Source organism: Ostrea edulis, chromosome 7 (genome assembly GCF_947568905.1).
Source record: "Ostrea edulis chromosome 7, xbOstEdul1.1, whole genome shotgun sequence".
NCBI classification, from domain to species: Eukaryota; Metazoa; Mollusca; class Bivalvia; order Ostreida; family Ostreidae; genus Ostrea; species Ostrea edulis.
In genome coordinates, this window is record NC_079170.1 from 82,438,528 (window position 1) to 82,462,654 (window position 24,127).

At 34.1% G+C, this 24,127-nt stretch overlaps 1 protein-coding gene and 1 long non-coding RNA gene across 10 annotated transcripts in view; one reads left to right on the top strand and one right to left on the bottom strand.

The window, feature by feature from the left end:
* Nucleotides 1–24,127, top strand: part of LOC125654770 (neuroglian-like) — a 71,952-nt gene that overhangs the window by 1,827 nt on the left and 45,998 nt on the right. For 2 of the 9 annotated variants that reach the window (XM_056145510.1, XM_056145508.1), the window contains one exon: nt 21,893–22,063. In XM_056145510.1, the coding sequence (XP_056001485.1) occupies nt 21,994–22,063 (70 nt within the window). In that variant the 5' untranslated portion in view covers nt 21,893–21,993. Of the gene's footprint in view, nt 1–7,459; nt 7,530–8,228; nt 8,406–8,769; nt 9,005–15,227; nt 15,453–15,803; nt 16,264–17,700; nt 18,367–21,892; nt 22,064–24,127 lie in introns of those variants that run through there. The other 7 variants (XM_056145511.1, XM_056145509.1, XM_056145503.1 and 4 more) reach the window with 7 other exon arrangements.
* Nucleotides 431–3,989, bottom strand: LOC130048589 (uncharacterized). Its single transcript, XR_008797366.1, has 2 exons — nt 3,548–3,989; nt 431–1,945 (listed from the first exon to the last, which is right to left on the bottom strand). It is a non-coding gene; the product is annotated as an uncharacterized LOC130048589 (long non-coding RNA).

The following is a 24,127-nucleotide window of genomic DNA, read 5'->3' on the forward strand; positions in this document are numbered from 1 at the left end:
ACACCAACAGAATTACTAAGATCAAAATGAAAAGAATTTATAGAACATGCATTGATATAACTAAAACTATTGCCGATATATCGAAAGTATAACGTTAACTAGGGCAAGTAAATGTATGAAGGATTTTTAAGCGTGTGACGTCATAGATGTCGTGGCTTAGTGGTAGAGAGCCCGTCCTTCGATCGGGAGATCCGGGTTCAATTCCTACCCGTGTCAATATTTTTATTTTTTTTTAAATCATACTGTTAACTACATTTTTCTTGGCGTTATTGAAAAATTAATTTCTTTCAAGACACTGAAGATGAAATTATACCTGAATACAAATAAAAATCAATAGGCCTATGTAATCAAAGAACACCAAGAAAATATGCAAGGATTACAGATTACATTTTTTAAAATTCATTGAAAAAACCCAAACCAAAATACTTTATTTTCGGACTTGATTTTATTTCAAAGAATGAACCAGCAAAAGATAATGGAAAGGAAAGTTTTTACAATACATCTAATGTACAGAAGAAAAGTCAGAAAAAATGTGAATCCATTAGCTATTCGTCATTTCCTGCAGAGTAAGAACTTTCTTGTTGAAACCACCACATGCTATATTGTGTAGCAAGTGTAGACATGTGTGTCAGTAAATTCACATCCAACAAAATTGTCACCACCAATCTCGGCCACTTCCTGAGACAAAGTCTCTACAGAGAATTTCAATACCTCTCAACAGAACCAGGCCTGGGGTAATGGTAATTAAATGACAACCAGTTTCAATGTAATGGGGGTGTAATGGACCATTTTTGCATAACAAGTAATGGTAATGTAATGCATACTGTACTGCACATTATTTTTCATTACATTTACACTACTTCAAATATTTGATGATATTTCGAAGATTTAGAATAATTCATTTTATTAGTGATTGACTGAAGCATTTGAAACATTGATGACAATCAAATGCAATGAATAACTTAATAGATGTTTCCTAACATTGCTGAATATTTTGTGTACTTATGTTAATGTATAATTAAAAATCATAATACAGAAATAATTTTTCTGCCATTTCTTTAATATCTGACAGTATGTTATGTAAATGTGTAATGTAAATTCACTCTCAAGTAATGTAATACATTATATTTCAAAATAGGAGTAATGGTAATGTGAAATTTTCTAGGTAATGTAAGGCGTTACATTGCTATGTAATTGACCTCAAGCCTGGATAGAACACCTTCTCATGCATATATGCAAGTGCCTTGGACCCCAACTTGTCATTTCCTCTTTTGCAAGATTTTCAGCATTTCTTCATTGAGATCATACTTCCAAATGCAAGGTGTCCAAGATGATGAATTCAGACCTGACCAATGTTTTTGACAATTTGATAACTTTTGACTCTACACTTTTGATCATTCAAAAAGTACATTATGACATTCATAATTCAACATGCAGATTTTCATTTGAATCATCAATCATCAAATATGAATTCTTCCAAATAATAACCCCCCCATAACCCCCCCCCCCCCCAAAAAAAAAACACTTTAAAAACCTCCACAGGTATATTTCAAATGACATAGAAGTGCCATGGGTTAATAAGGGTTAAACTTCAGAGTCGACATGTTTCTTCCAAGCAATATAGTCTTGTTTGGATCCAGTTTTTCCAGTTCTGATATAACTGCCTGATACTGTACAATGTAGGTGTCAATCTGGTCCCCCTATTGTGGGAATCTGTTTCCACATAACTGCTGTATAATCTGGTACCTTGCTATTGGCAGGCACAACAAGGAAGCTATTCCTTCAGTGATGTCCAACACTTATCCGCATGTGTCACTGATGCCACTATCATTGATGAATTTGATGGCAGTGATGATAGCATTATTGAGGAGTACGAATATGGATTCTTGTCAATCTGATTCATGTCACCCTTGCCATCAATTTTTGCTGTACATATTATATCATCCTGAAATTCAAATTACTCCAGTATTATATCATTATCAAAACTATATCATAAATGAAAGGTGAAGATAACAAACAGTGATCAATCTCATAACACCTACAAGCAATACAAAATAGATAGTTGGGCAAACACGAACCCCTGTATTATAATATTCATATAAAAGTTGTACTTTCATGCCCTCATGTATTTTCATTGATGCAGAATTCAGAAAAATTACATTTATGTATTCGGTGGGAGATTGACATGTCTCCAACTAAACAATAGAGGACAGTTTAGCTACATGTACATTTCTGCATAAATAATTATATACACAAACATTTCATTTGAATTTGATTCCCCATCTAATAATTTTTGTTGTAGTTAATGTTGATATATTACATGTATCTTACTTCACAATTATCAGCAAATTCACAAAATATTTTTATCTTTCATGCTCTTTCTTGTGGTAGATGTATGGAAAAATTTAATATTCAATAATATAAAGGAGATAAGCTAACAAAAAAATATATGCTTAAATCATGGTAGTACCCATGAAATTCAACATTCTCTGAGTGATTCTATATCTAATCCCAATGCAGGCATGTAAGTTGTAAGTGTAATTGTTGAAATTAAGTTTGACATGTTTACAATTTATCTTGAAATAAGGCATATTTAAATTATAAAACCAAACTGTTCTTATGATTTTCCTGGCTTAATGGTGCTTTTAAGTATTTAAAAATTATTGAATGTAAAAATCATTCCGACTTTTCTAATCCATGTTTCCACGTAAGGCCAAAAAATATATATATGTTAATTGGTTTCCACTTTCCCGACCTACCCTAATTAAAAATTTCTGTTGACCCTAACACATTTTTTTCTATTCTCACAGATTTTGCAAATGTCATCACTACAACAAGAATATATTTATTGACTTAATATGAAGTTATTTATTATGCACTAATACCAGACAGATTCCAAACCACAGAAACAGTTTTTGTTTACAGTAAATTGAAGAAATGTATCGATTCATCATATAACTTTTATTTGATTACTAAATAATCACTAAGTTAAGTTTAAACATAGTAGAATACCAAATCATTCGAAAATTATTCAACCTATAACCCCCCACAGGCCTACATGTTACCCCAGAGACATATACCATTATGGAAATATACATCTATATACAATTATATGTTTCTTTAAACTATACAAATACTTTTTAGACCATACAATGATACATGGAAAGTTCAAAGTGTGAAGTGAGTCAAACATCATGTAAGAAAATTCAAATAGACCCGAGAAGGTCATGCACTTGGAATTGAAAATGGCATGATCGTGAAACAGCTGATTTTTCTGATCAGCTGATATACATACAATTTTAAATCTTAACAATATATAATTATAATAGATAAACAATAAATATATGTTGACAACAGTTAACAGATTTGTTGTGGGATTTCCAACAGCCCAATGCGTGAATATTACGTGTTTGTCAACACACCACAGGCGCACCATACTATTCGTTCCATGCGACTTGTTTATTATTTTTAAGAGCAATTGGTACACCTATTTCGTTATACAGTTTAACGAGTAGAGGTGAAGTATATTCATATTTCTAAAACTTACGTTGAAATGCGATGAGTACATCCTCTGCAACGTCCACGAACAGTACAAACAGGCTAACGGCGCGGCGTGTGAAAATTGCCGAATGAAGGATTGAAAAATATGGTGTGCCATTCGGGCTATAAGTAAAATAACCTTATTGCGTATTTTGAAAGAAAATTTCTTTTTCAAGATCTTATTATATATTAAACCGCTCATTGCATAATTATGTTTTACAATACGTTACCACTTCTAATAATATATAGCGACGTTGTATGACGCAATCTTAAAAAGTAGAGCAAATTATAGGATTTATACTAGTAATGTAAACCTAAAAATAGTGTTCTTTCACGAACTCTACATATAAAAACCAGTACATTATAGGAAAAGAACATGTTAGAGAATATTTCTAACAAAAAATTATTCACTTTGGACGTTAGGCCGAATTTTGATAAACATGGTCTTAGTCCTTTGTTGAAAATAGAGAAGGGTTTTGTCCTGGAATTTTGAATATCAAATATGTAGAAAATAGAGTTTTTTGTCACAGAATTTTGAATATCAAATATGGTCCGTATGAATTTTACCATCACAGTTTGAATTGTGATATGTAAAATGGCACAAATTGTTAATATATATGAAAATAGCGGAGGTAACATATTGTGGACCTATTATTTTCAAAGCCATTTTATCAATATACTCGCTGGCAATGCAGGTATTTGGAGAATGCCAGGAAATTAGTCATGATTATGATGTCACAATGAAAATACCATGACTTGGATCCTGTGTGTATATATATAATAATATTATTTTATTCTGGACATAATGTTACAGAATGGATGTGGCTTCATGCAATCTTCTGACTTCACATGCTTTGTATTTTGTGGGCAGATTTATATGCTTTCACTGGCCATAAAATGGTGTGGACATAGTAGTTTCCCCCCTTTCTGAGTCCTTTGTTGTGTCATATATATTTATAGACTTTCTTGAGATAAATTTGTGTTTGTATTATCTTTGTATGGATGACTTATAGAAAAAGTTCAGAGTTTTATATTGATTGACTTCTCACCAAAGTTGTTCCCCCTGCAATTTAAAAATTCCTAATTAATCACTAAACTTCTTATTTGCTGTGCTTGTAGATGATGAGCCAATATTTGATATATTTCATTACGATATATATTTTTTTATTTGAATAATTTATTCCATAATTCATCGTGTGAAGTGATGCTGTTCATACCCTGAGGGTCATATATTCAAAAATGAAATTTACTTATTTTCTATATCTACATTTTAATTTCATTTCTTTCGAAATGTTCTCATTGTACATTTATCAAGATCCATATGCATATTATTCACATTCAAGAGGAAATGGCCATCATTTCAATTGGTAAAAATATCGAAGGCAAAAACATTGGAAATGTGAATATCAACAAAATACATTCACAGAACAAGTGAGTTAAAGAATAATTCCTGGATAAATATTAAACATTTATTGCATGATAGTGAGGGAGATATGAAGATTTGTTTACCCAAGAAAAATCATATTCCCCTAGGGCAATGCCTGAACATTCATGCAATAAATTACTTATTATACCGAAACAAAGCAAGACTACAAAAATGCATTTGAAATTGGAGTCCGCTCATCTATATACATATGAGATTGCCCTAACATTAACACCGCGCTGTCGACGTATTAAAAGGTACAAACAACGAAATTAGTGATATGATGACCAATTTTGGTATTTTCATGCATTCTCCATGAATGCTGATTTAATTGCTTGTTTTTGTATCAACCAAATTCAGCTTGGCGATTTTAAAACTATACAGAGACCTGCATAATTTGTGCCTTTCGAACTATGAAAGTAGAATGACTTGGACTTATTGTGACATCATAATACACTTCATCTACTTTAACATTAAATTTATCGAAAATGCACAAGGGTACCCAAGGGGCGAAATATGATGGGGAGATATGATGTTTGAGACGGAGATATGAAGTTTTGTCATCCCTGGCACGTGACTGTCTAAACCAATCAGATTACGCGTTGCATAGAATTCTCATACTGAGGTATAATAATGCAACTACACAGTTCAGAATGAAATCCTATTTTCTTTAAGTATACATTTCTACTCACAAGTTCTGTGTATAATACGGTATTGGAACTGTCGAATTTGTACATCCTCTGTTGCCAAGGTCAAGGTTTCTAGCATTGAAGATTGAAAATAATTTTTATTGGCTACAATGTACAACACTTCCTTTTCTAATAACCTGAATGCCACTCATTGCTCAGAGATCATATAAGATGCTTGCATCGCACCATTATCATGCAGGACTTGTGTCTTTATACATGCAAGATTTTGGTGTGTGGAACTTCAGGTGACCATTTAGGCCCACGAGCCTCTTGTTATTTTGATTTCTAAGAGAAGGCTTTCACCTTCAGTTTGTTTAACAGCCTTCATTGTCCTTTGATATATGGAGCTGCTCAATAGTTTGATTAACGACACTGCAGCCAGGTGATAAGATAAGTAAATAATAAATGAACATGGCAAAAGAGATCCACCAACATGGTTACTGGTGCCCTCTGTTTCATTGTACGCTGGTTTTAACCCCAGCGTTTGCAGGAAAATCAAATTACCACACAGTACTTCATCAGGGAAGGGGAGAAATTTTATTATCTACCTTCCTTGAGGAGCTTACCATTCCTTATTGACAGATTTGTGTGGCATTGCAAATTTTGTTGGAAGTTGGCAGGGAAAGAGGGGGGTAATTTTAGGGGTCACAATGGGCTATTACAGGGTCTGGCCTCCACAGAACACCACATAAATAAGACGGATGTGACAGAAATACTGGCCGACTATCAAGAGATTTTCATTTAGACAATGTGATTTTTTCTGGCTGACCCTTGGAATGTTGATTAATGTAGCAGTAGCATGTTGAGTTGCGACTGCTGAATTATTTTCCATGACTGGGAAAGTCAGTAGGTTGGGATTATGGGGGGAATGTGTCACTTGAAAGCTGGAGAAGCATAAATCACAGAGCAGACAGCGCAACATAAAACCTGCTTATTTTACTTGACTATAGTACTTGTTTTTTCAAACATGGAATTGCCAAAATGACAGTTTCTCATCATGTACAGTGAAAACTTAGGAAACATTTCCAAAAAAAAAAAAATGCTCATTACACAAAAGAAAAAATTATTACAGTGGTTGAGAGTTTAAACATCCTAGACAGTGTATACCCGTTCCCATACATATACTGAGATTTTCTTTGTGTTTATCAACTTCATTCAATTATTTTTACTAAAACTGGTCCACAAAAATCATTTAAACTGTGTCAATTTTGAAATTTAAAATTTTAAAATGTCATAAATAATGAGAAAAGCAACTCAATTTTCATAAATCAACTTCATTCAATTATTTTTACTAAAACTGATTCACAAAAATCATTTAAACTGTGTCAATTTCAAATTTCAAATTTTAAAATGTCATAAATGATGAGAAAAGCGACTCAATTTTCATAAATACATTGTATGGGATGATTATTTCAGACTACATAAGATACACATATGTATATAGCACTGACAGTAAAAATAGTGACACCGACTCACTGTTTCAGTAACTTCCCTGCTACACATGCTGCAGGTTCATGTTATATGTGAATATATGTGACACAGTTGACATAGCATTTGGGGCACCTTCTGTGTGAATATGTACAATATGTAATATTATAAGCTGCTAAAGCACTCAGACATGCACTCGGACAGGAACTCGCATTAGTATAATTTACCAGCATCATGTGGAACTCATTGTTAGGAGCATAGACAGATGACACCAGTGGGGGTTTGGCCAGCGCTCCCACAGATCCAACAGTATTTTAATATTATCATCGCTACATTATGGCCTCATACTTAGTGATTAAAACAAACCTGAAGTGTGTGGCTGTTGGAACATTATGAGCTGTTGATGTTACAAGATTCCTGATTGGAGTTCTACAGATCCACCTTTGAAGGTTAATTTAAACTCTATCAGGTCTTTATCACCCCCACTTATCTCCCTGATTTCTCTGATAATGGTCCCTGTGATACAAAAGGAGGGCAATCTCGTTTTTTATCATTTTCATTTATTTATCATCACCATCTCTTCAGGAGCAGACAGAGAAGAAAGATTTGATAATTGGCTCTTTTAAGATTTTGTCAATTTGTTTGCACTGTGAATTTACAAATGTGTAAAACAAGAAACAGCTGACATATGTTTTATTTAAGTCAGGGTTTCTGTTAAAGCTAGCATGGTTTTTATGAAATTGGCTGGATATAGATTAAACCGTAATTTATTACAAAGTTTATAGACATTAATATTTATGTCCCTATGATTGAAGGGAAGGAATGGATGATGCTATTATTTTTTGATTTGTTTTTCTCTATTTATTCTTTGTTTAACAACTTTAAATGTGGTTATGAATGTAAAATTTCAAAACGTTAGCATGGTTTAAGGACTATTATAGGACTTTGATAAATATGTAATTGTTTAAAAGTTGACCTGAACTGAGGTATTACATGAAATAGATGATAGTTTAAAATATTGCAGACATATGCAGAAAAACTTATCTTAAATTGAATTAAAATGATGAAAGAAAGTGATTTCAGCAACAGAGATCTGCTGAATGATTATACAGTTAGAGACACAACAAAATTTTTTGTGGTTTTAGTCTGGGCCCTCAGCTAGCAGTAGTTCTGTAGTATTCTGTCAGTGAAATGGTTTCAGCCAGACACATTAGGGTATCGAACCCGTCACCTCAACTTTCCACCGCTAGGCTTGGTGATTACACATACTTTACTTGAAAGAATGAAATACATGGAATTGTTTGAAAAGAAAACATTAACCCAAGGTAAGTAGGAACTTCTGATCATTTGATACATGTGTAAATTTTCAACTTGATCAAAGTCAGTGTACATGATCTGGAAGAAATTATGTAATAAAATCCAAACCATGCCGGAGCACCATTCACAAAAATTCCTCAATTTGCTGGGTTTCATAGTTTACTTTCCGCCTGATGCTTTCAGCTGGTATAACACTTGTTCTCACCTCAGCACCCCTCATAACTCTCTGACATTTGGCGACGTCCCTCGGGATATCTCCCCCAATCTCCTGCAGAGCTAGCCTGCACTTGTTGGACTTAACAGAGATTTCAGTGTTTTTCTTCCCCACAGCTAATTTTCAAGCTGTTGTCTCTCACATTTCAAAACATTAGCAGTTGTATCTGATGGGTTTCGCCAATGAAGACCACATGTCATTGGATGGGATGAAGTCATTTTTGTTTCTTTTTTCCTCTCTGTGGATATTTATCTCATTCTCGGAAGTTCTCCAAGAGTGAGTGCTTTGTACTAAGTATTACAGAATTTAGTCAGAGATCTCTGAAAGTTTGGGATTGTATAGTGCATCATCAGACATATGGCTTTTGTACATTAAGTAGAATATTAAAAAAAGGTAAGATTTCATCGATTATAAATTAATTTTGATCACAAACACAGAAAATACAGAATTACAAATGTATCTCTTACATAGTAAATTAATCAGTATTTCATGAATATTCAATTAAATTCTTGAATTCACTTTCTGCTTAATAAATTAGATATGCATTTATTTATACCCAAATACTGAAATTATTGCTGACTGTAGAAAATTCTTCGATAATATCAATGTCAGATAAAAAATAAAATTTTCAGTGAAATGGATAACTTAATATTAATTCACTATTTTACATTTTCTTACATTTATGAATTTAAAATTTTGAAATCATATTGTTTGTACACTTATGGTTTCATGAGGCACATAAAATGTTTTTAAAAAGAATACAATTTAATACCTATCTCTAAATAATTGAGTTTGATGAGGTTTATTGAATAGTATGTAGGGAATATTTGGAAACCATTACTAGTGTAAGAGTCGTCTCCCTTGAAATGCACGCTGATATATGTTGAACCAATTCAATAAACAGAATTTTCACACCTGTGAAACAGGTGCCCTCTGTCTATAATAACTATTCCATCACCAGCCCAGCTCCCGGTAACAAATGAAGTATCCTAAGCCATTGTTTAAAGGATGTTTATAGAAAAATTCCACGAATCATGAGGCTGGCATACTTAATAATACAACAGGTTTTTCTGGCCACTTTAAGGGAGGAGATCAAAATTGTAGGAAGGGGAAAATGGAAGAAAAATGAAAAATCAGTAGATGGAATATGTTGTGTATGATTTTTATAAATTGTCTCTTGGTTATTTTATGTCATGTAGTGGTCCTCATAACAAGTTCCGAGTAATATACTATATACATACTGTATGTGTGTGTGTTTTTCTCCTTTTTATTAGACATCTGTAATGCACTCTCCTTTTGATACCTGCTTATTGTTTGCCCGTTATTTCCTTCAGTGAATGTGATGCATGCTTGTGCATTCTTCTGCTCCGATTTTGAATAAAAGCAGAAGTGTATTAGATTCTGAAGAGGAATGTACACTCATTTTCATGAATAATGACTCCTAAAATCTCTTTTTTTCTCTGTCTAGTCGCAGAATAACCTATAAGTGCGATAATGCTGGTTAGCTGGGATTTCTCAGATTTCCGTACAATTCATTAGGGGAACTCGGGTTCAGTAAATGCGATTGTGAAGTATTGGATATAGTGAGGAGAATTATGTAAATGGAGTCAAATCTTATGCACCTCATCATCCCTCATGCTATTGATTTTAAATAAAGATGTTGAAAAATTCTGATTCGTAATTCAAATACGATTAGGTCAGCCTCTCCTCTTACAATGAAATCAAAGACTGCGGTGTCCATGTGGAGGGCAATATATTCCTCCAAAGACTATGTTGTCAGATTCACCGCAAAAACCAGAATTAAGTCAGGGATTTCTTTATTGTCATTTGTTAAAAACGAAGTCCGTTCTGGCAGCTGAAATTGGAAGTCGTACGTGTAGCAGTTGCATTCATTTGGTAGAACAAGTTGGTTGGAAGGTTTGGGATTTGAAGAAAACTAGGAATTGTTTCGCATAATGATGGAATTGGGAACTAGAATCCCCAAGCTTTAGCGATGCAAACAAAAATATGTATTTATAGAATGCTTCTTCTTCAAGACAGAGAGTTTTATGGAAGGAAAGAAATACAGAAAATCATTGAACAATATATGTCATCTAATGGACAGACCATGCATGGCTTTTAGAGTTTTTGATGTATAGCATTTAGCAATTAACTACTGAAAAAGCAATTATTTCGAAAAACGGATTTAAAATTGTGATAGTGAGATAATTATTGAATGAAGACTGAACTAAAATTGAGAAAATTATGAGATACTTGTGTGATTTTGAATTAATAACAAATTGATTAATGAACAAAAAAATTTGCATTTAGCAGTGGGGATCAATTTTATTCTGAAATTGTACACTGTATCAGAACATTATACCAATTCCAAAAGAGCCATTATCAGGGTGTGATATTAATGAGGTTAGCTTAAACTAGACTTTTCAAATCACGAAGTAATAATGCATCTCAATGAGTGCAATTTTTTTTCTTTCAAGAAATTATTGAAATACTTCTTTGTTTTACCCTAATTATAACCAAGATAACAAATTGAATTCATGATCTTTCTGAACTATAATATTATAATTTGCAAAATTTATGAAAATGAAATGAGTAAACCTTTTTTATTCTGATGGAGTAAATAAATTTGAAACAAAAAATATGTACTAGTGAGTGCATTACATCAGAACCAAGCCAGGGTGATGTAAATATGAACCCCACGTTGCTGTAAAATCTTAATTTCTGCATTTGACTCAACCCTCGAAATCTTGATCGCTCGAAGTTTTATCGATGTCCCCTGAACTTCGAGTTATCGAGAGTTATCTGTATATCAGGCTGAGTTTACTGTATCTGATTATCGAGTTTATCATTGAGGACGAGTCAGTTTCTATATCTTGTCCGTATGACGTCATAGTAAAGTTAAAGACTGAAATACTAAGATTTTATTGTTGACACAGGATATAACAGGTTATAATCAGAACAGCAGCTCCACATTATTGATAAGTCAGAGACTGGAGAGATATCAATTCTTTGAGAGAGAAATCAATCACCCAAAGTGCATATAAATGTAATTAGTATTTACATATACTACAAAGAGTCTGGGCTCTGATATGGATTGCTCAGTTATTGATACATAGTACTGCTCTGTTAAAACAAAAAAAACAAAAAAAAGGATCAGGGATATTCTGAAATTGTGACATGATTTCATGATAAGTTACAAACCACTGGAGAATGAGCCACTGGAGAATGAGCCACAGGAGATGAACCACTGGAGAATGAACCACTGGAGAATGAGCCACAGGAGGATGAACCATTGGAGATTGGACCATTAGATGATGAACCACCACTGGTGGGTGAACCACTGGAGAATGAACCACTGGAGATTGAACCATTAGAGGGTGAACCACTGGAGGGTGAACCGAAAGAGAATGAACCACTAAAGGATGAACCACTGAAGGATGAACCACTGGAGATTGAACCACTGAAAGATTAACCACTGGAGGGTGAACCACTGGAGAATGAACCACTAGAGTATGAACCACTAGAGAATGAACCACTAGAGAATGAACCACTAGAGTATGAACCTCTGGAAAATGATATAAAGGGTGAAAGACATGTAGGGTCTGTAAATCTTGCCTTCGTTAATAATGAAGGGGAACTAGGTACTAAGCAGTATACCTGTTAATTAGCCTAATTTGTGTTGCAGACGTCTGGGGATTTCTCTTTAATTTTGTGCCTTGTTAATGAATTTTTTTGAACGGGAGATATTGTCTCATTGCCAGCTTCCTGTGCGATGATATTACTTTCTCGTTGGTTTGTAGAAAACAATTACTGACAGCCTGAAGTCTATGGCTATCACAAGTTTTGTCGTCATTTATAGGAATTCATCAGCAATCCACATGGAAATTAATACGGTAATGGTCACAGCATTTCTCTGCAAGTTCACGACCAGGCTTTAGAATGTAAATTGAAAAGAAAATTATACTTGTTGTACTTTTGTATTTTCAATCAGGTATGATGTAGGGCTTATTCATTAATAATTTTAAAATGTACGGTCTCTACATGGATAAGAATTTTGAGAATAAAGAAAACTAGTTGAAATAATGGGTCTGCATGATGCTGGAATTGTGGTGGCTTTTTTTTGATTGGTCATTTAGCTTGGAGGAGAATCTTCGTGTTTCGTCTACAGGAGCTGTGGTTTTATTGCTGTACTTGCGTAATGACTGACAAAGTACTAATTGTTCTGAAGTCACTATTGAGGAATGATCTTTAATGGTAGATCATGTTAATACTGTATTTTTTATAGGAAGTAAAATCTCTCACTCTTATTTTTTCTCTCTTTCACTCAGATAGCTGTTTCTTTCTCTTATATATTCTAGCTTTATCTTTATTTCTCTTTCTCTCTGTTTCTCTATCTGTCTCTCTCTTGATCTCTATTTCTCTTTCGTTCTCTTTTTCTCTATTTCTTTATCTCTTTCATTCTCTCTCTCTCTTTCTTTATCTCTTCATTCTCTCTCTTTCTCTATATTTCTGTTTATTTCTAATGTAATCTCTCTCTCTATTTCTTTCTCTAGATCTCTCGTTCTTTGAGAGAAAGTTGATTGTCTATTCCCATCCTAGTCTTTAAAGCTCTTGTCTTGCACACTGTGACGGTGAATGCTTGCAAACACATCAGATGTTTATCCAACATCAGCACTCGCCAATTCACTTACTAATGATAATTAATGAAGAAAACACAAAGTGATGATCATGGAAGAGAATTCAGCATTAACATATAGGAACAGATAATACAGGGATGGACAAACAGAAGATTTCACACATCACTGAACACAGCAACCATTAATGGCCATTTCATGTACACGTAATCGGGGCAACATGAAGGGATTATCTCCCCTTTAAAGTCCCTGTGTCTATAAAAGAGGATATAGATTTTCTACGCTGTGCTTGTCATTTCTCTAGATATAACAGTGGGAAATTGTGTGTAAGATTCCCCTGGGTGGACTCGCGCTGGGACTGACATTTCAAATCAACCTACAATTTTGTTTCTTAAATTGCTTGGATTTTTTTAAGTTTTTGATTTTAATTTGTATTCAGCTTCAGTTTAAGTTGGATTCAGTGATCTGTTATGGTTTTTAGGATGCGTCACACATCTTTATAGCACAGATAAAAACTATTTAACAGAACTGTACATAGGGAATGAGACAATTAGCATGAATTACTGGCAACGAAGATTCTGATTTACATAGGAAACCAGGAATGCATTGAGTGTGAGATTACTGTCTTTGAATTTAAAGAGGGAATTTTTTGTTTATGATTTATAATAGAAATAAATAAAGAAAGAAAACTCCCAAGGATTAAACTATTGATTGTTGATACATCTACACATTTTAAAAGATGTGTAGGAAGGTATCATAATATTACAATGAAAAATGGCTGAAACTTTGCATATATAGACAACATATTTGGCTGCCAATGTTAAATTTTGTCTTTCTGTCAAGGCCGGTACCTGCATTGGTTGTCTTTTAGTATTTAATCATCAAGGAATAAATGTCCATTTTGTTTCTATGAACAATGGAAGCATGCATGATGTAATTTTCAGAAATATACACCTATATGTATGTTGTAGACAAACTATAGATATTTGTTTCTTATTCATGATTTAAGTAAGGTATATATAGGTTCTTTTTGGCATCGGTGTCAAAGGTCACTTACATAATTATGTTCTATGAATATGTTAATGCTTTTATCAAAAAATGAAAACAAAGAAACATGCATGGACACAAAACATTGGAGATTATATATATATCACAATATAAACATATTATATATATAAGAATAGGAATTCTTTAAAATGAATTAATGTAGAATTTAGTACAAATTTGTACAAAAGTATTGAAACAGAATTTTATTTAATGATATTAGGAGAATTACATATGATGTATCAAAGGTCCAGTGAATCTGATGGAATATGTTTTAATGTCATTAGTAGAGAAAGCAAAAATCTGATAATTGTTTTCTCAAAATGAGAGAGGAAAATGGTAGAATTCAGGAACTGAGTATGTTGTCACATGTAGATCTTAATGAATTAACACAGAGTGGCTTTGTGCACCTTTGAAGTAGTCCATAATGAAAAATATTCCGAGTGCAGGTTTGACATTAAAATGTTCAATAGGTTTACTGCTAGCTTTTGTGATGATCCCGACTAAATCCTGGAGGGAAAGCTGTCATTTTTATAAAACTTTAAACTCCAATATCCGTGTTTTTGTTCTGTGGAAATATTTCTATAGGCTAAAGGCACTCTCTGAAGAGAGGTAGTCCTTTAAGAGCTTGTTGCAACTGACTGGAGTTATTCCACGTTTTATTCAATGTTTTAGTCCATTTATCCTGCTATTAACTCGCCTTGGTTGCCCTCAAGCTCGTTCCGTCACGAGACAATTTTTTTTGCATTGTCTGCTACAGAAATGTCGGCATGAAGACTCGGTTTCAGAGAGAAATGAACCATGAGAGAGCATCTTTGTAACTTTTTAAAAAAAATCAATGCATGCAGTCCCTCTTTGTGTCGTGGAGGCAAACGTTTCGGTTTCTTTTTCTTTGGATAACGGTCCAGGGAAGCCATTGTGGATTGTGAGTTCCAATACATAAAAAACACCTCGTGTACCTTTAAATTTTATCATTAATGTTTGGGATATTGATTGACACAGAGGTAACACAGTGACAGATGCCACGCGTGTTTTTAATTTTCCCGTGATGTTTGATGAAATGTTGACCGGGGGATGTTGGTTCTTCTATTGAAGTGAAGACGATGTTTGTGCAATAATTGATAATCAGGATTGTAGTATTTCCTTGTGCACTGAAATCGCAGGTAAATTGATTCATTTCATCTCCTAACTAGTGTGATCTATGTGATGGACAATTGCTGTGGTATTAGAGTTTCAGAATAATTTTAAAGCTTGAATCAGATATTTCAATCCATAATATTATTTCCAAGTCCAATGTAATGCAGATAAATGCTTTAATTCTCTGAAGATGGATGGGTTTATTTAAGGTTTTCTTATCTACAATATTGCTGCTTGTGTCATTAGCGGGGTTTATAATATACACCCCAGTTTTTCATTTGGATGGTGATTTCACGAGTTGCGGTATTTCGTATCTCCATGCAGTAAGCTAAGTAAATGGTCTATAAATCAGTACAACTAAAATTGGCTCAAGGCAGGATATTTCTTTGGGAGGGGGTGATTCAAACAGCTTAAACTACCACATGGCACTGTGAATGATATCAGAATCCTGCAGATTCATTATTTATTATAAACTACCTGTAATAAACAGAGAACACCTCCGGAGCCTGCTGCCTTAAAAGCCCGTTACACAATTGCCGTGAAGGGTCTTAATCCTGTCGGACATCTGTCGGGGGTGAGTGATATTGTTAAGGGGGATTTATGTGGAGGGGAAGTTATTGTTTGGGAGATCTGAAATCCTCTGCAGTGGTCAGTCAATGTGTGTATTTGTATACCTGGGCATTGATTACTTCAATGGAATTCCCATCAATTTATACACTTACAGGAAGTGTTTAGATACAGGCGTATTAAAGGAAAAACACTCGGTAGTGTGTGAGGTTTTATTCTGTCGGAGATTTGGGGAAATATCGGGGACACTAACACCAAGTTGTCTACTGAGTAAGAACCACCTTTTATGTAAATATCGTGTATGTATTTTATCTGATGATTTTCACCTATAGCAGTAATCATGGCAATATCTAATGGAGGCTTAAGTTATCTAAAAAAGAATTTTTTGAAGAGTATAATTTTTAATGTGTTTTTTTTTTTTTTTATAGATTTATTATATTCAGTCATAATGGTATTTACTGTAAGACAGTTTTGTAGCTTTGAAATTTACCATTCAGCATTTTGAAGTTATTATTAAAACGGCTTATCAATAATATAAGTTTCTAGAATATTGACAGCTGCCATTTATAATATTAGGCTTTTCTATACATTTCCTGCAAGGAGATCTTTGGTATTTGATTTCGTTGACTATTAGAAGTAATTGTATACTTATGACATCACGGACAATGAGTTGCACTTTTGTGGTATATCACAATTCTATGCTTGAAAGTTGGAAGAAATTTGAAGATGACGAGGTTCCTTACAACAACTACAATAGGATCTGATATTATAGGTGCTCGGAGGAGTCTCGACAAGTAGCAATTTTTTTTTTCAGGGAGGGATAAACACTGTGTACAAGGGAACTGAAACAGCGTGTATTTAGTAATCTGTTATATCAAGCTCGCTTTCGTTGTTCCTCTGTTTGAATATCGTCATTGCTAGAGAAGCAATGAGCAGATTAGGAGAAATCTATCCAGGTATATATACCACGGGTTTTATATCACAGGAAATTAACACAGACCGGGCTAGCCATTGAATTGTTAACGGAGGCTATAGGTGTATACACTGAGAGAAAAAATCCATGAGAGAAATTAAAAATCTCTAAGAGCTGTGATGGGGGACGTTATTGCAGGTGTAAATGCAATGTGTGACTACCAACTTTTTTTTTTATTTTTATGTTTAATAATGATTAATTTCTGTCAGTATAGTTCTGTATTTGAATGCGTTCTCCACGGCTGACAAATTAGATTTAATCTAAGTACAGCTGGTGTTTATAGGGTCTCTTTGTGAACTCTAAATATTAATGTGCTGGCCTAGCTAATACTGGACTATGAATAGCATCATGTAACATTAATTATCTACAAACTCAAAGTCCCCTAAAGTCACCTTCATGAGAAATATTTTCAAGAGCCATTTAAGAGCCAATTAATGAAAAGAATTTTGAAGTTGTACTTATTTTTATTCAGTAAAGATGATTGTATTTTTAAATTCAGTATTTCCGATTATCACTTGACTGTCGTTCCAACAAAATTAAGTTAAATACAAAATATGTACAATTTCTTCATTACTTTGGAATTTTGAGATCAAGGGTTTTGGTCTTTTAAAAGTGTTATCTTTCATAAAATCAGCTTAATGTCAGCTAAATTAAGGCTTTGTTAAGATTAGAATCAACGGAAATTTTGATTGCAGTTGGGAGTCGTAATTTTTCCCACGTTCTATATTTAACATATAAGTGTATATGTCCATGTTTGGTGAGAATTGGAGACCGTGCAGGCTTTTGTTGCTAATTTGTAAATTTCATTGATAATAAGCTTCGGAAATTGATGATCAGTACCAGGGTGTGAGTCACTGTTTTGTGACACAGACGGGGGAATTGTCGAGGAGGATTCATCCCAGAAAATCTCGTTTATTGTGTCCCCATCGTGCCCTTCTGTTCGGAGAAATTTACAACACACCAATGAAATCGAAAGACAACATAACCGGGCTAGTTTAATAATCCACAGAATAGGTTCACATTTTTTCGCTACAATGGAAAATCTGCAGATTGAGACAACATAATCTGAAAGAGAATCAGAATTTCATTAGCTCGGATTGAGGATACATCACAGGGAAACGGAATTTATCTGTGTGTACAGTTTTGCTGGCTTCATTAATGAAGTGAAAGAACAAGTGTAAATTTTTTATGAATGTTTCTCAGGACGCTGATGAGCATGGTTCTCCTCTGTCCATATGATGTGCAGCAGAGAGTTAGGAAATGGTGATGGATTTTTTTGTATTTGGCTGTGTAATTATGGATTAGAGCTATAATGACAAAGACTCCGCTCTCTATAGGCCGGGTTCTTTTGGAGAAACACGTTTTCGCACTCGACTCAGTCGCCTTGACAATCATACAAGGTAGCCACTTAACAAAAGAAGTTTTACTGATGGTATCTGCGATAATGGAATATTAGCCTCCTCTGTAAGAAAAGTGGCCACTTCTTGAAAATTATCTTGTTTTTGGATACAACCTTTGTATAGTGAGGATTGTGTAGGTCTATAAAGGAATTCCTCGATGAGGTCTTAGTATAGAGCATTGTCGTGTAGTGAGTATACTTCAGAAATTAATCAGACTCCGATGATTAATTAGAATTAATAATTAGACATGCTAGTTTCATTCATGGTTTGGTGTATGGGGGTACCTTTGTACTGTCAAAATTCCTTTGTCATGTATGTGTCATAATTTTCATGCATGTTGCCAATAACCGCTCTATCAAACACAATACGGAAAAATTCTATATAGAATAGAACGGTCCGACAAAACACTTCAATTATACATGTACAGGAAAACCAGGTTGGACAGCATTTATACTGGTAAATGTCAGATATCTATAATCGCCTATAATTACGCTTTCCCTGTGTTCTGTTCAGGGTAGAAATTACGGGTTTTACACGATGTAAGATGTAGATAGCGTTAAATCTGTTGTTATAATAAGGGTGAAGATGAATTACCCAAGTCAAACCGCAGTCAAATCGCTCTCAAGCTCGATAAATACAAAACAAAACAGAATTATTCCTCATGCAGTTGTTTTCATGACTATAAATAATGATATAAACAGTTAAAACAGATACCGGGTATAATTATATATTATATATTATAAGATTGATCACTGCATGCATGGTCCTTAATCAAAGATGTAAATAAGAACAAAGTATTTTGTCATTATAATTGAATTATGAGTATGTTTTGTGACTGGCAATTAAACTTTTTTCTGTGTCCATGATCGAAGGTCTTTTTGATATGATTTAAGGTAAATTTTGTTTTGACTTAATTTGGGAAATTTGTTCATGTACTGTTTTTATCTTACTGGGAGAATGTCCAAAGCCTGCATCAAATGATGATAAACACACCAGAGAACTTTCGATTTGGATATGTATACAATCCTATTTTGAATTTGAAATCTTTCAAATTTACTTTATTTAGTCAAAAATGCAGTTTCAGTAGAAAGTAATCTGAAAAAATTATACCTCCACTGCTGGACTGAAACCCGCAATCTACAGTTCAGCAGTCGACACGCTAACCCAATCTACAGTTCAGCAGTCGACACGCTAACCCACTGAGCTTATGTGTACCCAGTGAAGCAATTAGATTTAAAAAGAATTACAAATATTGCTGATATTTAACTTTTCATTCATATTTTAAAAGGAAGTCGGCCAATTATGATGATGTAGTATGTACCCCCTTAACATGTTTAGAATCGGTAGTGGCTGACAGTGTCTGACATACCAATTGAAAGTTACGGGTCTTTGGATAAGGTACATTAAAATCCCGTTAAGTCCCCATGTCATGGCAGACTTTGGTGCGATTAAAGAACCCCACAGCTATGACCTTGAGTGCCTTACACAGGTCAAAATTTGTGGGCCTTCACCTACTGGTGGTGACATAACTGAGTGAAGAATTACGGAATCAAACTTTGTATGTGTCTGCCATTTTAAGGGACATTGTACATTTTTCAGGAAACCTTTGTATGTGTAGATTTAATTGCAGGCATTCAGAATGACAGCAAAATTGCATCTGCCATTTTTACACTGTAATGCTTTGTTTCAAATTTATCTTGGAAGTTTTTATGTATGTAACACATAGCTAGATATTTTCCTTTAATCTTACAATTAATGTGAAGGGCAATCTTTTTTACACTCATTCAGAGTTCAAAGAAAGTCCTGCAATCACTGTGATTGCAATATTTTAGAACCTGTAATCTGCACGTACCACAATACAATGCTCCATTTTCTCTGCAAGAAAGGCAGTGATCTATGTACAAATATATTCTTTCGTAGGAGCAGATCAGAGACCTTGAGCGTGGTGTTCTTACAGTCGTATGATATATGTATGCATGTTCAGAAAAGAAATATACGCTGAGATCATGCAGAAATTGTAGATATTTGTCTTGATAATGGTATTAAAAGTTATAGAGTCTGACCTTGATTAAGAAAAGTGGTTGCTTAGTGCAAAACAAGAACGTTTAAAACTCATTTGTGGCAATATATGCTGTTTCATTCTTACTGGCTGGACGTGGTATATATGTACACACATGGAGGATATCTAATTTAATCCTGTGGGATTAACATATACATACAATATATGTAATTTGATGTTGACCTTTTTCCTGACCATAAGTAGCCCATGGGGATCCTGGTTAGAAAAGGTCCCCAGTACCCCTTGGTTGTTGTAAGAGGCAACTAAATGGGGCGGTCCTTCAGATGAGACTGCAAAAACCGAGGTCCCGTGTCACAACAGGTGTGGCACGACAAAGATCCCTTCCTGCTCAAAGACCATAATCGCCGATCAAAGGCCAAAATTTTGCAGCCCTTCAATGGCAATATTAGTGAAAAATTCTCCAGCAACAATATACGACCAACTAACTAATTAATTTCTAAATGCTACAGGGATAAATATTACCTCTACATATTGTATGAAATGCTTTCTACTGGTAATTATTACAACTATACAGAGCACTGACATATGTAGGAGAAGAGAAGAGATGGGAATTTTGTGTGGCTATATAAGTAATCGGGTAAACATATACCTGTTATTATACCTTGGTTTGAAATGTGTGTTTAAGTGTAATTTACAGACATCATGAACTGTATGTAAAAGCTTTTGTGTACCCTTAGGTGAAGCATCCCATTAATTCTCTATTTCCAATTATTTGATTCACTATTCTGTTAAAACCTCCTGATTTGTTGTAAAATCAATGAAGACATAAACTAGAAGTTTCAGAAAGGTTGGTGTTTTTTTCCACCATCTTCAGACCTCAGAGTCCTATTAAGTCTCCCATTTTTCTGGTCCGTGTGGCAGAGCCAAAGGTCGTCATTGATCGTTAGGACAATACAATTGTCCTCTCTCTCCACATGCGTGTGTCGCTGACAAGGCCTGAAGCTGGCAGTAGGTATTAGGGCTGATCTGCCCCGAGCTTCCTCTGACTTTTGGTGATCATATCGTCTTAAATTGACTGTCATTTCCAGGATGGGAAGTTTGTCTTTATTCTATGCGTTGCTTGGTTTATATCTGTAGGTGTGCATTCCTTTACTGGAGACGATATTATTGTGTGAATGATAAGTCTTTATATTACTTTTGTGTTGTGAGAATGTTGAATGTTGAAGTCTATAATTACTTAATTTGTGTAGTGAGAATGGTGATGTCTCTATTAATTAAATTTGTGTAGTGAGAATGGTGAAGTCTCTATTAATTCAATTTGTGTAGTGAGAATGGTGATGTCTTGTGTAGTTGCTGTTCCAGTCAGAAAGGTACATTTTTTGTTTAATGATTTAGCTCTACCAGCTACAACTGAGCCTAGTGCATGTGTTCATAGGTTTTATAACTTGGAAGGACAAATGCTGAAACGATTTGATAAGATGGTAAAGTTTTGTGTCCATTTTACAGGTGGAATTCTTTTGCTGTAGAACTTGGACATTATGAAGACAACAAGTCTTGTGAAGCATACTCGCAGTGTTCTCGAAGTTAGCGTTAAATGAAGTTTAACCATGAGGCGAACGGAACATTTTTTGTGGGATTTTACGTTATTGTGGTGCTGGCTGTGCTACTTCGCACGAGGTAAGAACTAGCTCTCCAGTAACACGGAGATTTCTTATGTTAATATCACCTCCCTACTGACGAAGCAATCTCACTGCAATTAGTTAATTACCGTGAATTTGAATTTAAGTCTGTTAATTGTTATAGCATTAAGAAAAATAATTGTGATCAAAGACCCAGTAAACGCCAGATAGACCTTGAAATAGGGAAATGAATGCTCCTTTAAATTCTCATGACCTGAGATGCAGAGGGAGAAATTTATAGTAGTGTATATTGTTTGATATAAATCCCCAGAATATAAAATTTTTAATTGCCTCAAGATCACAGCTATATAGTTTTAACAGATGTCGTCAGTACCCAGAAGTTCATGAAATATGGGTCACAGTTCACAAAAATAAATATCATGGAAAGAAAAAAATCCTTCTTTCATTGATATAATAAGATAGGAAACAAAAATCTTTTTTTTCATAAATAGGAAAGATAGCATAGAATAGAAAAGACCTTTTTTTTTTCATGGATATATTGTTATCGACTTTCACTATAAATTAATGCAGATCACAAGAATGTTAAAATTTATTTTTTCTCTAACTGTGACCTATTTTGTAAAATATTGGATAACGATAGTCTATAATGCATTATCAATATCTATTATTGGAAGTCTGCAGATTGACTATACAGCTGATATTTGATGATGAAATTTTCCCTGGGGTTATAGTGACAGGATGCCTACATCATCCCTCCATTATTACACCTGTTTGACAGGCTAATCATTGACGATCTTACAGGTCCATTAGACCACAAAACACCTTAATTATTGTCTACCTGTCAATTCTCACCTGGGCTAAAGGTAGATTTAAAATCTCGTTTGTATCTGTCACAGCAGAGTGTGTCAAGTTGAACAGTCGCTGTGACGGGGGGATGTTTTACGTAATGCTTTGACAAGGTGATTCCGTTCATGATAATGTTTTCGTCATCATACAATGTAAAGGTAGTATCTACAGTTAGTGATTATATTCCTGACGCTGTTACATTTCGCAGGAAAAGCACCAACATTTTTCAATATGATAGCTGGCGTTAGATGACAAAATATGAATACATATTATAGAGGAATGTGTAGGTAGTTTTATCATTGTGGGGATACAAAGCAAAGGAACCTAATTATTATATTAATTCCCCATTCATTTTGTTGTTTTGTATTTATTCCCTAGATATAAATAAACATGTATATTTCAAGATGTAAAAGATGCTTTGTACATCGAATATGAATATTTCCATTATAGTGACTTGTAATGTTTTTAAGAGACAATTAAGTTATTAATTATTTTTCACTGTGGAAATTCATTAAGATTTTAAAAAAAAAAATTATTCTCATCTGTTTTGAAGTGGTTCAAACTGTAGATTCTCTGAAAATATATAAATAAGCTAGGCCTCGATCAGTTACATAATCTCGAGGGGCCTCAACAAATCATACAAAACAACCCTCAGTCCAGAGGTTGCCACACTCCAGGAGGCAGTATCTAGATGTGCCAGAAGAAGGACCATTTTAAGAACAACCAATTTGGTCTGCGTCAGTTTTCCATTGATTTCACGTGTTTTATTAAATTTATTTATCTTTCCAGCCCTGTGCCTTCGTGCTCCCTGCTCTAAATAAATTGTTCCAGAATATGTAAGAAGTAGATGTTTTATTTATGAGTGTGGTACCCAGACAAATTTTATTACACCCAATTACAAGTTGTGATAGAGGGGGAAATCAATATGGAGGGAACTCTACACACTTCATCGTACAGGAATGAGACAAAATTTAGCTGATTGTGTCGGAAAACAATTAGAAGTTTGCAACAGAGCTCTCATGCACTTATACAGAATAAGAAAAAAAAATCATTTATAGAACGAATCAATATTAGTTTGTTTTGTTGACGGGAATCATGAAAATTTGCATTATTGAGTAATGTTGGTTGATTTTGTGTATTCAGGCAATGTACATGAGATTTAATGACAAACTCGTGCAACTTAAACTCATTAAATATTGTTAAGCTAATGCACAGTGCATTAAGATGACGTAGATTTTTGTCTCGTAATAAAACA